The sequence below is a fragment of the Triticum dicoccoides genome, chromosome 4B, assembly GCF_002162155.2.
Source record: "Triticum dicoccoides isolate Atlit2015 ecotype Zavitan chromosome 4B, WEW_v2.0, whole genome shotgun sequence".
In the NCBI taxonomy this organism is placed as follows: domain Eukaryota; kingdom Viridiplantae; phylum Streptophyta; class Magnoliopsida; order Poales; family Poaceae; genus Triticum; species Triticum dicoccoides.
The window spans coordinates 618,940,670-618,953,969 of NC_041387.1; the positions used below are offsets into that span (position 1 = coordinate 618,940,670).

Consider the following 13,300-nt stretch of genomic DNA (forward strand, 5'->3'; position numbering starts at 1 on the left):
TGTGGAAAAGTGGTTGTAGGAGTTGTGAAATTGTCCCTAAGCAATTGACTACTTTACTAGACCGATAGCAAGTTTTATGTGGGAGAGGCATAAGCTAACATACTTTCTCTTCTTGGATCATATGCACTTATGATTGGAACTCTAGCAAGCATCCGCAACTACTAAAGATCATTAAGGTAAAACCCAACCATAGCATTAAAGTATCAAGTACCCATTATCCCATACGCCACAACCCCCTTACTCGGGTTTATGCTTCTGTCACTCAAGCAACCCACTATAAGCGAATTATGAACGCATTGCAACACCCTACAGCGGGAATCCCTCACGCTTGCGCGACATGGAGGGCACAATAGGACAACAACATAACCACAAGCAAATTAAACCAATCATAGCAGTTCACCAATTACCGATAGGACAATGAAAATCTACTTAAACATCATAGGATGGCAACACATCATTGGATAATAATATGAAGCATAAAGCACCATGTTCAAGTAGAGGGTACATCGGGTTGCGGGAGAGTAGACCGCTGAATATAGATGGGGGAAGGTGATGGAGATATTGGTGTAGATGACGGCGGTGTTGGTGTAGATCGTGGTGATGATGATGGCCCCAGGTGGTGTTCCGACGCCACCGGAAGCGAGGGGGAGAGAGAGCCCCTTCTTCTTCTTCTTCTTCTTCTTCTTCCTTGACCTTCTCCTTAGATGGGAGAAGGGTTTCCTCTCTAGTCCATGGTCTCCATGGCGTGGGAGGGGCGAGAGCCCCTCCGAGATTGGATCTGTCTCTCTGTCTCTCTCTATTTCTGCGCTCTGGGATTCTGCCCTTTCACCGTTTCTTATATTCCATAAGATTCGTAACTCCGATTGGATTGAAACCTTCACCATGATTTTTTCCCGAAAATTAGCTTTCTTGCGGCAAAAGAAGAGCAGTAAACGCCTTACGGGGTGCTCACGAGGGTCAGGGGCGCGCCCCCTGCCTCATGGCCCCCTCGGGCACCATCTCGTGTTGATTCTTCTTCCCAAATATCACAAATATTCCAAAAATATTCTCCATTGGTTTTTATCCCGTTTGGACTCTGTTTGATATGGGTTTTCTGTGAAACATAAAACATGCAACAAACAGGAACTTGCACTGGGCACTGGATCAATATGTTAGTCCCAAAAATAGTATAAAAAGTTGCCAAAAGTATATGAAAGTTGAATAATATTGGCATGGAACAATCAAAAATTATAGATACAACGGAGACGTATCAGGTAGTACCGCTGCAGCCTTTTCAGAACACCAAAACTACCACAACTTCTGCAAACGGACTCCGAATTCGATGAAACCAAGTTTGTTGGAAAGATAGCGACAAGGGCTAACACAATATTGATAGAAATAACAATAAGAAGGAAATTAGAAAAGGCCCATAGAAAATGGTGAGAACCCTTCTCAAATAAGACCGGTAAAAACTACAACACCGAAAACGCAATAGAAGAGGCATATGAAATCCGTTTTCAAAGTACTAGAGCTTGTCACAGAGATAACCACAAGCTCTAAAACCTCAAAAGACAAAACAAATAAGAATCAAGAAATATGATGCAAGGATGCAATGGTTTGAGCTCTCGATGAACGATACGATCAAGCTACTCACTTGAGAGCCCCCCTTGATAGTACGACTATCGATCCTATAACCCGGTCTCCAAACTATCACCATGAGACCGATAAAATATAAAACCTATCAAGGGAAAATCTTTGCCTTGCACGAAGTCCACATGAGCTAGATGATGACGATCTTGACTCCCTCAAGTTGGACCACCTTTCTTGATTGCGTTTGCTCGATGAAGACTAGTTGATTTCTCCCCCATACTCACTATGGGTGAGCCACTCTTTGGCACATCTTCACAAGTCCATTGACACCATAATGGACGGCAAGCTACAAGCATGATTTCTTGTGATGCTCCACTTGAACTTGCACAACACAACCTTGATTTGATGTCATCCTCCATGGGTTGAGTGATATCTTCCTCTTGACGCAAGCCCATGAACACGTACCTAACCCCACATAGAACTCTCACATAGACCATGGGTTAGTACACAAAGCACAATGGACAATGTTTACCATACCATGGGATCACTTGATCCCTCTCGGTACATCTTCTACGTTTTGTGAGTTGATCAACTTGATTCACTCTTGACTTAGTCTTGATAAACCTTGAATCTTCCCAACTCTCTTCTTTTGGATGATGTCTTGAAGGTAAACATGAATGATCACACAATCTTCTTCTTCAAGACATGCTTGCAATAAGCTTAACACTCACATAACCAATCTTTGGATAATTCCTTAAGGGTGTGTTTGCTTTCTGTAATGGCATGGAACGTAATGGATCGGACCCATCCCAAGAGACCATTCTCGCGTTTGGCTTGCCGTAGGAACCGGAACCCACCAGTTCCCAGGAACGACATATTCGCTCATTATCCCGAACCGGGCAGTTCCTTGAAAATGAGAGGACCACGCAGAACGCCTCCACCCCGACTGTCATCCCCTTCCTCGTCTCTCCCGCCTCGGTGCGCCGCCAGCCGCCACACCATAGTCTCTCTCCCCATCTGATCTGCGACGCCGCCAGCCACTCCCGCGTCTCCCCCCTCCGGCGGCGCCACCCCCTCCCCAATCTTGCGCGCGCCGCCACCAGCAGCCCCACCGCGTGCGTCATGACTCGTGCCGGTCATGGAGGCCGGGCGCATGTGAGGTGTCCATCTTTGGTGGCCGCGAGTTCGCGCACATCGTTCTTCTGGTTTCACTCATCCCTCTCTGGTGCAGTGCCGGTGTGCGGGCTGGTGGCCGGCAGGGCAGCGACAGGCAGTGTGCAGGTACGATGCAACCTCAGTGGTGCAGCAAACAACAACAATCAGGCAGTGTGCAGCGACAGGCAGTGTACAGGCACTAGGCAGCAATTCAGCGGTGCAGCAAACAACAACTATAAGCGACAGCGACCAACAACAATCTCTAGTGTTATTACGATGCAACCTCTGATGATCACGTCACGTTCGTCATCCATTGATTTTTCCAATCATGTGATGTTGGCAGAACGATGAGTTTTGGCTACCTGAACTTTTGATTTGTTCTGCACTGCAGCGTCTAATGCACCATTCAGCTTAATCAAGTATTTAGTATACGTTTAGTTTAGTTTTCCATCAAAATCTAATTCAGTGTGAATCGGTGTAATCAAATGAGATGAATAATTTTATTCCATTCCATCACTCAAACCAAACACCGAAATGTAATCATTCCATTCCTCGCTATTGCTCCTACCAAACATAAAGATGGAACCGACCCGTTCTGGTGGAATGGAACCATGCCATTCCGTTACACTTCGTTCTCGAACCAAACACACCCTAATAGCACCTTGGTCAACTCATAAACTCCTTGAAACCAACACATGGACTTCAAGAAGAGCTTATGGAAAAATCCTTCAAATATAACTCAATGAAACCATTAGTCCATAGAGAGTGTCATCAATTACCAAAACCACACATGGGGGCACCGCATGTCCTTTCAGACGAGGAGGCGCTCGCGACGCTGCTGGAGGAGGAAGCCGATGCCGACGCCCAGGACAAAGAGCATCTCATGGTCGTCGCCGCCCTGGCCAGCCTACTCGCAAGCAATGCAAAGCCGCAGCGAGGTGGCTCGGCGCTGGCCGACTCAAGGCGAAGCAGAGGCATCGACTGGAAGGCTATTGCTTGGTCTACTCCGACTACTTCACCGACGCTCCACTTCACGGTGACAAAGTATATCAACGCCGTTATTGGATGAGCCGAAAGCTCTTCCTCAGAATTGTGAATTCCATCTGGGAGTTCGGCAGTTACTTCAAGTGCAAGAAGGATTGCACCAGCACACTTGGATTCACCTCACTCCAGAAGTGCATGACAACTATGACGATGCTTGCATACGAAGCTCCCGGTGATTCACTCGAAACTATGGGCGCACGGCCGAGTCCACGACCATTGAGTGTTTCTACAAGTTTTACAGGGCAGTGGCAGTAGTGTTTGGATCGCAATACTTGCGATCACCCAATGCTGAAAACACTGCTTGGGTCCTAGCACAGAATGCAGCAAGAGGATTTCCTGGGATGCATGCATTGGAAATGGTCATACAAATGGATGCATGCATTGGAAATGGACTGCATGCATGCATTGAAAACATTGGAAATGGATGCATGCATTGGAAACATTGGAAATATTTCCTGGGATGCATGCGAAACATTGGAAACATCGGAAAACATTGGAAATGGATGCATGCATTGGAAATGGACTGCATGCATTGGAAATGGAAAAACTGTCCAGTATCTTGGCAGGGGATGTACAAAGGCGCCAAAGGCGGTTGCAGTGTGGTACTTTAGGCAGTGGCCACACACAACCTCTGGATTTTGCACTCCTTCTTTGGTATGCCAGGAACTAACAATGACATCAACGTACTGCAGTGCTCCCCTGTCTTTGTCAAGCTTGTTGAAGGTCATTCTCCTCTGATGAACTTTGAGGTTAATAGGCGACACTACAACAAGGGATACTACCTAGCAGATGGCATCTATCTGAGATGGTCCACATTTATGAAGACTATTTCAAACCCTGTGCCAGGAGGCAAGAACTCTCACTTTGCGAAGGTTCAGGAGGCTTGTAGGAAGGATGTCGAGCGGGCATTTGGTGTGCTCCAATCTCGATTTGCCGTTGTCTGGTATCCCATTCAGACCTGGTTGAAAGATCAAATGTGGGAGATCATGACTTGCTGTGTCATCTTGCACAACATGATCATTGGGAGCGAGCGGGAAGAACCAGTGTTTGACACTGAACCATATTACATGCAGGGTCCTCTTGCCCAAGTTGATCATCACCTACCGGCAATCTGGACGGCCTTCCTCAATATGCGTGAGGAGTTCCGAGACCCATTGGTGCATCAACAACTGCAACAGGATCTGGTGGAGCACCTATGGAGGCTCAAGGGCAACGCCTAGCTCAACGTGTGATGAAATATGAGTTTTATTTGTTGAACTATATAATTTGTATTGAACTATTTGTTGTTGAACTATTTGATTTCTATTGATTTCCTGTGATGAACTATGTGATAAAAAATAGCTTCTGTTGAATTTGTGCCGAAGCACGACAAATATGGGCCGACATTGGCCAATTTTGCGCTGAAAGTGGGCTGAAAAGTGGGCAAATTTACGCCAAAAGTGGGCCGAAATCGACGCCTGGGGGCAGCGGCTGGGAACCCGATCGCCCCCACGCTGATTTTAGCGCTGGTTCACCCCCAGGCGGCGATATTTCAAGCACCCGGGGGGCGAACGACTGAAGATGCTCTTAGTATTGTACTCCCTCCGTTCGGAATTAGTTGTCGCAGAAATGGATGTATCTAGATGTATTTTAGTTTTAGATACATCCATTTTCGAGACAAGTAATTCCGAACGGAGGGAGTAGATGTTAATATTACAAAGTTTGTCAAACTTTCTTTAACCAAATTTTATATACAGACTAAAAAAACCCGAAGGAAGTACCTTTTTCCCCTCGCTATAAGAAAAAGATTTAATTCTACAATGTTTCTTTTGCAGAAGTTTCAATCAAAATTAAGTACACAAGATAAAAAGAATTTCCCCCAATTATCGTAAATTTCAAGATGATATGCCGGCTCAGTCCTTCGGAGGTGCTCATAGGGGTAGGGTGTGCATGTGTGCGTTCATAGGGGTGAGTGTATGCGCGTGTATATGAGCGCTTGTGTCTGTTACTGATGTTCAAAAAAAAAATTAAGTACACAAGATAAAATGAATTTCCCCCAATTATTTCGAATGCACATAAGACAAACTTGTGGGCATCAAATAAACGAAACTAAAACGGAAATCTTATCTGGCTGATGTTCGGTGGGTAAGGGATGGCAAACGAACCACTTTCGATGGCAGTTTTAGTTCTGAGACGAGATCAAACAACAGCAGTTTTAAAAAAAGAAAATCCCTTCTCTGACAGAAAACTGCCATGTCAATCCGAAGAAACTATCGTTCCCAAATGCTACCCTTTTGGCGAACGTTCGCCAGCTAAGGGGTCCAATTTAAAAGGGTGACATCCCTTAAAACCCCCTGGGCGCATCTTCCTGCCCGCCCCAACTAAACCCTAACCCCCACAACCACTCCCCCCTCCCACGCCGCCGGCGGCCGGGCGCCATGGTGAAGGCCTACCTCCGCTACGAACCGGCGCTCTCCTTCGGCGTGGTCGCCTCCCCGGAGTCCAACGTCGTCCACGACCCCTCCGGCCGCCGCCTCCTCGCCGCCGCCCTCGACCGCTTCGCCGCCTGGGACCTCAAGCGCGGCCTCCCCTCCGCCACCTTCACCCCCTCTTCCTCCTCCGCCTCCCTCGCCGTCTCCTGCGTCGCCTCCTCCCCTGCCGCTGCTTCCGCCTCCGCTTCCTCGGTAATACCGCTGCCGCTGACCGTCCCCCCTCTCCCGCCTCGCCTGAAATCCGCCCCCTTTCCTGCTTACCACGTTTCTGAATGAGCTGGCCTGATTTTTGTGCGGTGTTGGTTTGCTCAGGTTGCGAGTGGCCATGCCGATGGGAGCATCAGGCTGTGGGACGCCGAGACCGGCGCCTGCGAGGCGACGCTCCACGGCCACCGCTCTGCTGCTTCCGCCCTACGCTTCGCTCCCTCTGGCGCTGTCCTCGCCTCCGGCAGCAAGGACTGCGATGTCATCCTCTGGGACGTCGTTGCACAGGCCGGCCTCTTCCGACTCCGTGGCCACCGTGATCAGGTTTGGATATGGTTTCAGGCCTCTCTGTGACTCCATTCGTCGATGTAGCCCAGTAATGTTAATTTGGGGATCACTTGCTGTAGGTAACTGATTTACTGTTCCTGGATTCGGGTAAGAAGCTGGTGACCTGCTCCAAGGACAAGTTTATCCGGGTCTGGGACCTCGATACACAGCATTGCCTTCAAATTGTAGGAGGCCACCACAGCGAGATATGGTCGATGGATGTTGATCCTAGCGAGAAGTTTTTGGTGTCTGGCTCTGCCGATCCAGAGCTCCGGGTGTTTAGAATCAGGCAATCAGCTGAAGAGGGTGAAGACTGGAACAAATGGGATGCACTCAAGCTGTTTGGCGAGATTCCGAGGCAGAGCAAAGAAAGAATTCAGACCATTAGGTTCAATAAGGACGGCAGTCTTGTGGCATGCCAGGTGGCAGGGAAAACTGCTGACATCTATCGGATTCTTGATGAAACAGAGGCGACACGGAAGGCCAAGAGGCGGCTGCACAGGAAGAAGGAGAAGGCTTCAGCGAAAGCTGCGGCAGCGGAAGGGAATGGTAGCGTTATAGATCCTTCGCCAGCTCAAGACTCTCAGAATCCCACTGTTGTGGTCACTGATGTATTTAAGCTACTCCAAGTCTTGCGGACCAGCAAGAAAATTTGCTCTCTTGCATTTTCTCCAAGCAATCCACCAAAAGGCTGCCTTGCGACCTTGTCTTTGTCTCTGAACAATAACGTGCTTGAGACATACTCGGTGGATAGCGAGAAGGTGTCTAAGATGTACTCAGTTGAGATACATGGGCATCGTTCTGACATCAGGAGTCTTGCGCTTAACTCAGAGGACAACCTCCTGATGTCAACTAGTCACAATGCTGTTAAGATCTGGAATCCTAGTACAGGTGACTGTCTTCGGACTGTTGACTCTGGATATGGGTTGTGCAGTGCATTTGTTCCTGGGAATCGGTATGGCCTTATCGGTACAAAGACTGGTACCTTGGAGATTATTGATATTAATAGTGGGAACTCAATTGATGTAATCGAAGCTCATGCTGGTTCCATACGATCGATTGTACTCATTCCAGATGATGATGGAACTGTTAATGCACGGGGTTTTGTCACTGGAAGTGCTGATCATGATGTCAAGTTCTGGGAATACCAGTTAGTGCAGAAATCTGATTCGGTGAGTCTTCTGTCTATTATTTATGTTGTCTATCGAAGTAATTGTGCACTGAATAACATTTTGATATTTCATGATTTTCTCTTATTTTTATATCTTTTTTACCACCAGTTTTATGAAATCAGTCGTCCACATGAAGATATGTCATTACTAATTTCCTAATTTAGCTGCTAGTATGTAAAATCATGTGGCTGCTCGTCCCATCTGTTTTTCATGTCGATACCGTTGGTGTCTGTAGTTCTAACCATGAATTAAATAAGTCCAGGCTTCTGTGTCTCAAGTACTATTCGTTATTTGTATAGCACTCTCAAAATATTTGTGTGTTTCCAAGAATACTTCTGTATCTCAAAACTGCTCTGCTAAAAGGCTTGTGGATTGAAATGTGTCCTATGAAATTCTTGTGTTCGAAATTGGGATTAAAATTTATCTGCAAATGTTTACAATGTTATTCCTTTGTTCCAGGACACAAAGCATCTGAGTGTAACAAATGTGAGAACCTTGAAAATGAATGATGATGTCCTTGCAGTGTCCATTGGTCCAACTGGGAAGCATATTGCTGTTGCTCTTTTGGATTGCACAGTGAAGGTTGTATTCTTATACTCATTATTATGATCATGTCTTGAGCTTTGGATCCCCCCTCCAACCCCCTTCCTCACGCACAGAAGAAATTCAGCATCACCTCTTAGAATCAATGTATTTTAACCACATGTCTGATAGTTGGAGTGCACAGTATCAAGTCGACATACACATTAGTGAATATCTGTTTACTTGTGCTTTTCATTTTGCTAATTCATTTGAGCCAAACCTTTCTGTGCTTGTATGAGGTGATCTGTCGTTCTCTTCTAATATTACTTTGTAACACTAGTTTTTAAACATAAAGCATGGATAGCTATCTTTGTATTTGTTTCACTGACAATCATTTCTGCTGACATGTGTAAAGAAAGGAAATATAAATGACTTTTTTTTGAGTTGACAAGAAATATTATTGAAACATACTCTCTTGCTAACTTCGCGATATTTAGAGCACAATCAGCTAAAAGAAAGATACGGGACACATGCTATTTGCTAGGTGTTCATGTCAACCATTGTACCTGAACAGTTAAATTTGCTTTGGATTTGTAGAATTATGAGTGGTTTATTATAGTTGCAAGCTAGATACTACTCCTAATGCAGTTGTTACCTAGTCAAATGCTCAGACCAGTTCTGAGCTGCAAAATGTTAAGTACTCAACTTGTCATGATTTCCCTGAGATGCTAATTGGCATCCTGCAAAATTGTAGCAATGGAAAAGCAATCTAGAAACAAGTCTGGCTTCAATCATTGCTTTCCCTAATATTTCATATTTTATGCAGGTCTTCTTTCTGGACACACTAAAGTTTTGTCTTTCACTTTACGGGCACAAGCTTCCAGTCCTCTGCATGGACATATCATCCGATGGAGCTCTAATAGTTACTGGTTCCGCAGACAAAAATCTGAAGATTTGGGGTATGGATTTTGGTGACTGCCATAAATCTATATTTGCCCACACAGACAGGTCCTTTCTCGTCTTTTTGTTTTATCTTATGCTCTGAATAGTGGCAGAACCCTTACATGTTTTTTTTTCTCACTTGCAGTGTCATGGATGTTAAGTTTGTTCCTAAAACTCATTACATGTTCAGCGTGGGGAAAGATCGTACTGTGAAGTATTGGGATGCTGATAAATTTGAGCTTTTGTTAACACTTGAAGGTCACCATGCTGAAGTTTGGTGCCTTGCGATTAGCAGTCGTGGTGATTTTATCGTAACAGGCTCCCACGATCGTTCTATTCGGCGTTGGGATCGTACCGAAGAACAACTTTTCATTGAGGTATTCTTTGAATTGGTTTGAATGAAGTTTCAATGTTGAGTATTTGCTTGTGTCTGTAATTTTATATATCACCCCAGAGATTTGTCTTCTAAATCTAGACTCCCCTCCCCACATCCACCAAAATTTGCAGGAAGAGAGGGAGAAAAGATTGGAGGAAACTTTTGAGGCTGATTTAGACAATGCGGTTGAAGATAGATATGGGCAGAAAGATGATGCTCCTGATGAGGGTTCTGTGGGTGTTCCTGGTAAGAAAACAAAAGAGACAGTAACTGCTGCTGATGCAATTATTGACGCACTTGACACTGCCGAGGAAGAAGAAAAACGTCTTAATGAGCAGCAGGTAGTGCTCGTGTGCATTAACAAACATTAAATTTACCAAATGGACATTAATGCCAGCTGTATATTTTATGATTTTCAGGAGTCGCAAAACAATGGGGAGGGCACTAAATCTAAGCCTAATGTTATAATGCAAGGGCATTCACCATCAGAATATGTTCTGAATGCAGTGTCAAGTGTCCGCCCAAATGACTTGGAACAAGCCCTTCTGGTAAGATTTTTGTTATTTTGTTATGGATTGCCATTTTTTAAATTTATCTTGCCCAAATTCATGATGGGCTACAGCCTTTTGAGTCCACATCATTTGTTCATTGTGAAGTAGACCTGTATATACTAATATAGTATGCATGACCTTCATGTAAGAAAGCTTCCCCTTCTGATCCTTGCTTGTGTGTTTGTTATCTTGTTGAGATCAAAGTTGAATATTAAAAAATACAGAAAAGATATCGCCACTTGTGCATCATAGTTCAGTCGAGTGTCTTCCAGTTAGAGGCTTAGAGCTCTGAATTTTCATGATGAGCTTCTTCAGTTAGGAATTCAGTTCTCATGATGTGCCTTCTAGTCAGAGCTCTGTTTTTTCATGATGAGCTTCTTCAGTTAGGAATTCAGTTCTCATGATGTGTCACTAGGCAAATTGATTTTTTTTTTTTGCATACAATCATTTGTCACTTGATAACATATTTGTGTTTTCTTTTTTACCATTGAGCAGTCATTGCCATTCTCAGATGCACTAAAGCTTATGGCTTACTTGAAGGAGTGGTCTCTGATCCCTTTGAAGGTACACTGATATTGATACTTTGATATTTAATCCTAGTGATGTACTCCCTCCGTCCCATAATATAAGATGTTTTTTGACACTACACTAGTATCAAAAAACGTCTTACATTATGGGACGGAGGGAGTATTAACTTGCAAAATTCCTTTGCATCCTTCATATCGGATCCTCACATTTCCGCATCAAATATGCGTTCTATTTCTGTTGATTATAACTCTATATGATATTCATGCTGTCCTCTTGGAGTTGTATCCAGGACACACATAACCTAAGTTTGATTTGTGTAGTGCACGCTTGCTAAGTTTTAGGCTTTTTAGACATGGTATTGGTTGCTGATTTGCTGCCTGAAGGTTGCCCAACCTGCTGCAGATTTCACTCAATAACTTGATATGCACACACCCTGATCTCTTCGTAACCTTGCAGGTTGAGCTTGTCTGTAGGGTTTGCCTTGTGCTGCTTCAAACGCATCACAACCAGTTAACTACTACACCAGCTGCAAGATCCATACTGACAGAACTGAAGTATATTCTTTACGGTAGAGTTAAGGTAAATAACTCGCAATCACTTCTTTTAACAATCCTAGAGCACACCCTTATTTGATTTTCACATCCTCCAGGACTGCAAGGATACCATAGGTTTCAATCTCGCCGCGATGGATCATATAAAGGTAAGATGCCATCTTCATCTTTTTAACACTTTAGCATGACCAGGCCTTGACTTCTGAGGGATTTATTGCACGCACGCCGTCTTTCAGGAACTGTTGACGATGAGATCAGATGCGCCGTTCCGGGACGCCAAGGCGAAGCTCATGGAGATCAGGCAGGAGCAGTCGAAGCGGTCGGATAGGTCGGATGGCGGCGAGAAAAGGAAAAAGAAGAAACCCAAGCCGTCTGTACAGAGCTGATCATGGATCTGTCTGTTTTTACTCAACTTTTGTAGCGTATACGCACCACACTGGGTTATCGCGTTCATTCCATGCTGTCATGAGCACAGCGCAATTTTGAGATATCTGCGTGTGGGCCAATGTTAATTGGCGGTTTCCTGCTAGAGAAACAATGTGTAACCTCCCTCTTTTAGATCAGATAGCCAAGGCTTTGTCAGACCTTCCTTTTTTTTATGCTTTCATAAATTGCAGCATCCCTAGCTTTCAGAAATTCAAAATTTTAAAAAAATTCAAAGCATTTGAAGTGTTAAACTTCTGGAAAGGAATTCAAAATTCTAGAATTTGGAACCTAAAAAAATCCAACATCAGAAAATGCCAAGTTTTACTAGTATTTTAGAAATCCAACTTTTAGAGAACAGAAAAGTTAAATGGGGAATCACATTTTCCCCGCTCCCCTTCCCCCCCTGACTCGCGACGCCTTCCACTCACGGGTTAGTGATGCGCCACCTCCATCTCGGCGCTCCTCCAACAGCCCCAGCCTTGACGACGCTTCTCCTCGCCGTGGCGCACACAGCCGCATCCTTCGTCTTCCTGCTGCTCTCCCTCCATGCCACATCCCCCGCCGAGGCCTTGTCTTCCCGCTGCTCTCCCTCCATGCCACATCCCCCGCCGAGGCCTTGATATTATGCCATGCGTGCGCCATTGGCGCCAAACTCCGAGGGGAGGCGGGGCTGCGGCCACCACATTGTGGACACATGTGACGACGAGGACGACTCGGGCGACACGAGTCCAATTTGGAACGAGCGCCTTCCTCCTCTGAGAACACAAAGAAAAAAAAAGAGTATCACACTTACAAGTTGGTTCCACGAGGTGAAAGAAATATGGAAGTTGCAGTTCTGGAGCGTCATGCACCTCGCCTCTCCATAAATTTTGAGGCCGTGGATACAGAGCATGGGCTAGAGTTGCTCTAACGGCCCCAGCCCCGACGACGCTTCTCCTCGCTGTGGCGCACACAGCCGCCTCCTTCGTCTTCTGCTTCACCTCGCTGTGGCGCACGGTTGCATTCCGTTTGCATTCCGTCCGGTTGATTCTTAAATGCACGTATCCACATCGCTGCTTTCCGTTTGATTCTTAAATACACGTATTCACATCCGTGTACCACATCTCGGCGCTCCTCCAACAGCCCCAGCCCTGGCGACGCTTCTCCTCGCACGTATCCACATCGCCGTGGCACACGGTTGCATTCTGTTTGCATTCCGCTGCTTCACCTCGCTGTGACGCTTCTCCTGCCGCCGCCGCTTTGCATTCCGGTTGCTTGATGTTGAGCCGGAGCACCTTGGCATTCTTGTAACGAAGCCAACGAGCGTCAGTCTCCTACCTTCGCTAGTGAGCAACAAAAGACAATGATGAAGGAGATTCATGAGGTGCTCCTTCTCTGCATCGACCCCCGATTGTCCGTGGTGCCGGTGTGAGGGCAATGCAATCGCTTCCAACGCCCTCTTCCTAGCTCGATGCCTCTCGCA

At 45.7% G+C, this 13,300-nt stretch overlaps 1 protein-coding gene across 1 annotated transcript; it reads left to right on the forward strand.

Annotated features, from left to right (window-relative positions):
- The first annotated feature begins 6,117 nt into the window (after positions 1 to 6,117).
- LOC119291804 (WD repeat-containing protein 3-like) lies at positions 6,118 to 12,002 on the forward strand. The gene is made up of 12 exons (XM_037570610.1): positions 6,118 to 6,431; positions 6,552 to 6,767; positions 6,851 to 7,942; positions 8,402 to 8,524; positions 9,291 to 9,472; positions 9,552 to 9,783; positions 9,914 to 10,123; positions 10,202 to 10,330; positions 10,829 to 10,897; positions 11,318 to 11,440; positions 11,511 to 11,561; positions 11,649 to 12,002. The coding sequence occupies exons 1-12, from the start codon at positions 6,186 to 6,188 to the stop codon at positions 11,796 to 11,798; spliced, it is 2,823 nt and encodes a 940-aa protein (XP_037426507.1). The 5' UTR covers positions 6,118 to 6,185; the 3' UTR covers positions 11,799 to 12,002.
- The last annotated feature ends 1,298 nt before the right edge of the window (positions 12,003 to 13,300 follow it).

What these genes read in the sequence shown, in the direction of transcription:
- LOC119291804 (XM_037570610.1), top strand. Translation starts at nt 6,186, where the DNA reads ATGGTGAAGGCCTACCTCCGCTACGAACCGGCGCTCTCCTTCGGCGTG. An exon ending in ATATTTGCCCACACAGACAG is followed by an intron (nt 9,473 to 9,551) that starts GTCCTTTCTCGT and finishes TCTCACTTGCAG; the next exon opens with TGTCATGGATGTTAAGTTTG. An exon ending in CCGCGATGGATCATATAAAG is followed by an intron (nt 11,562 to 11,648) that starts GTAAGATGCCAT and finishes GCCGTCTTTCAG; the next exon opens with GAACTGTTGACGATGAGATC.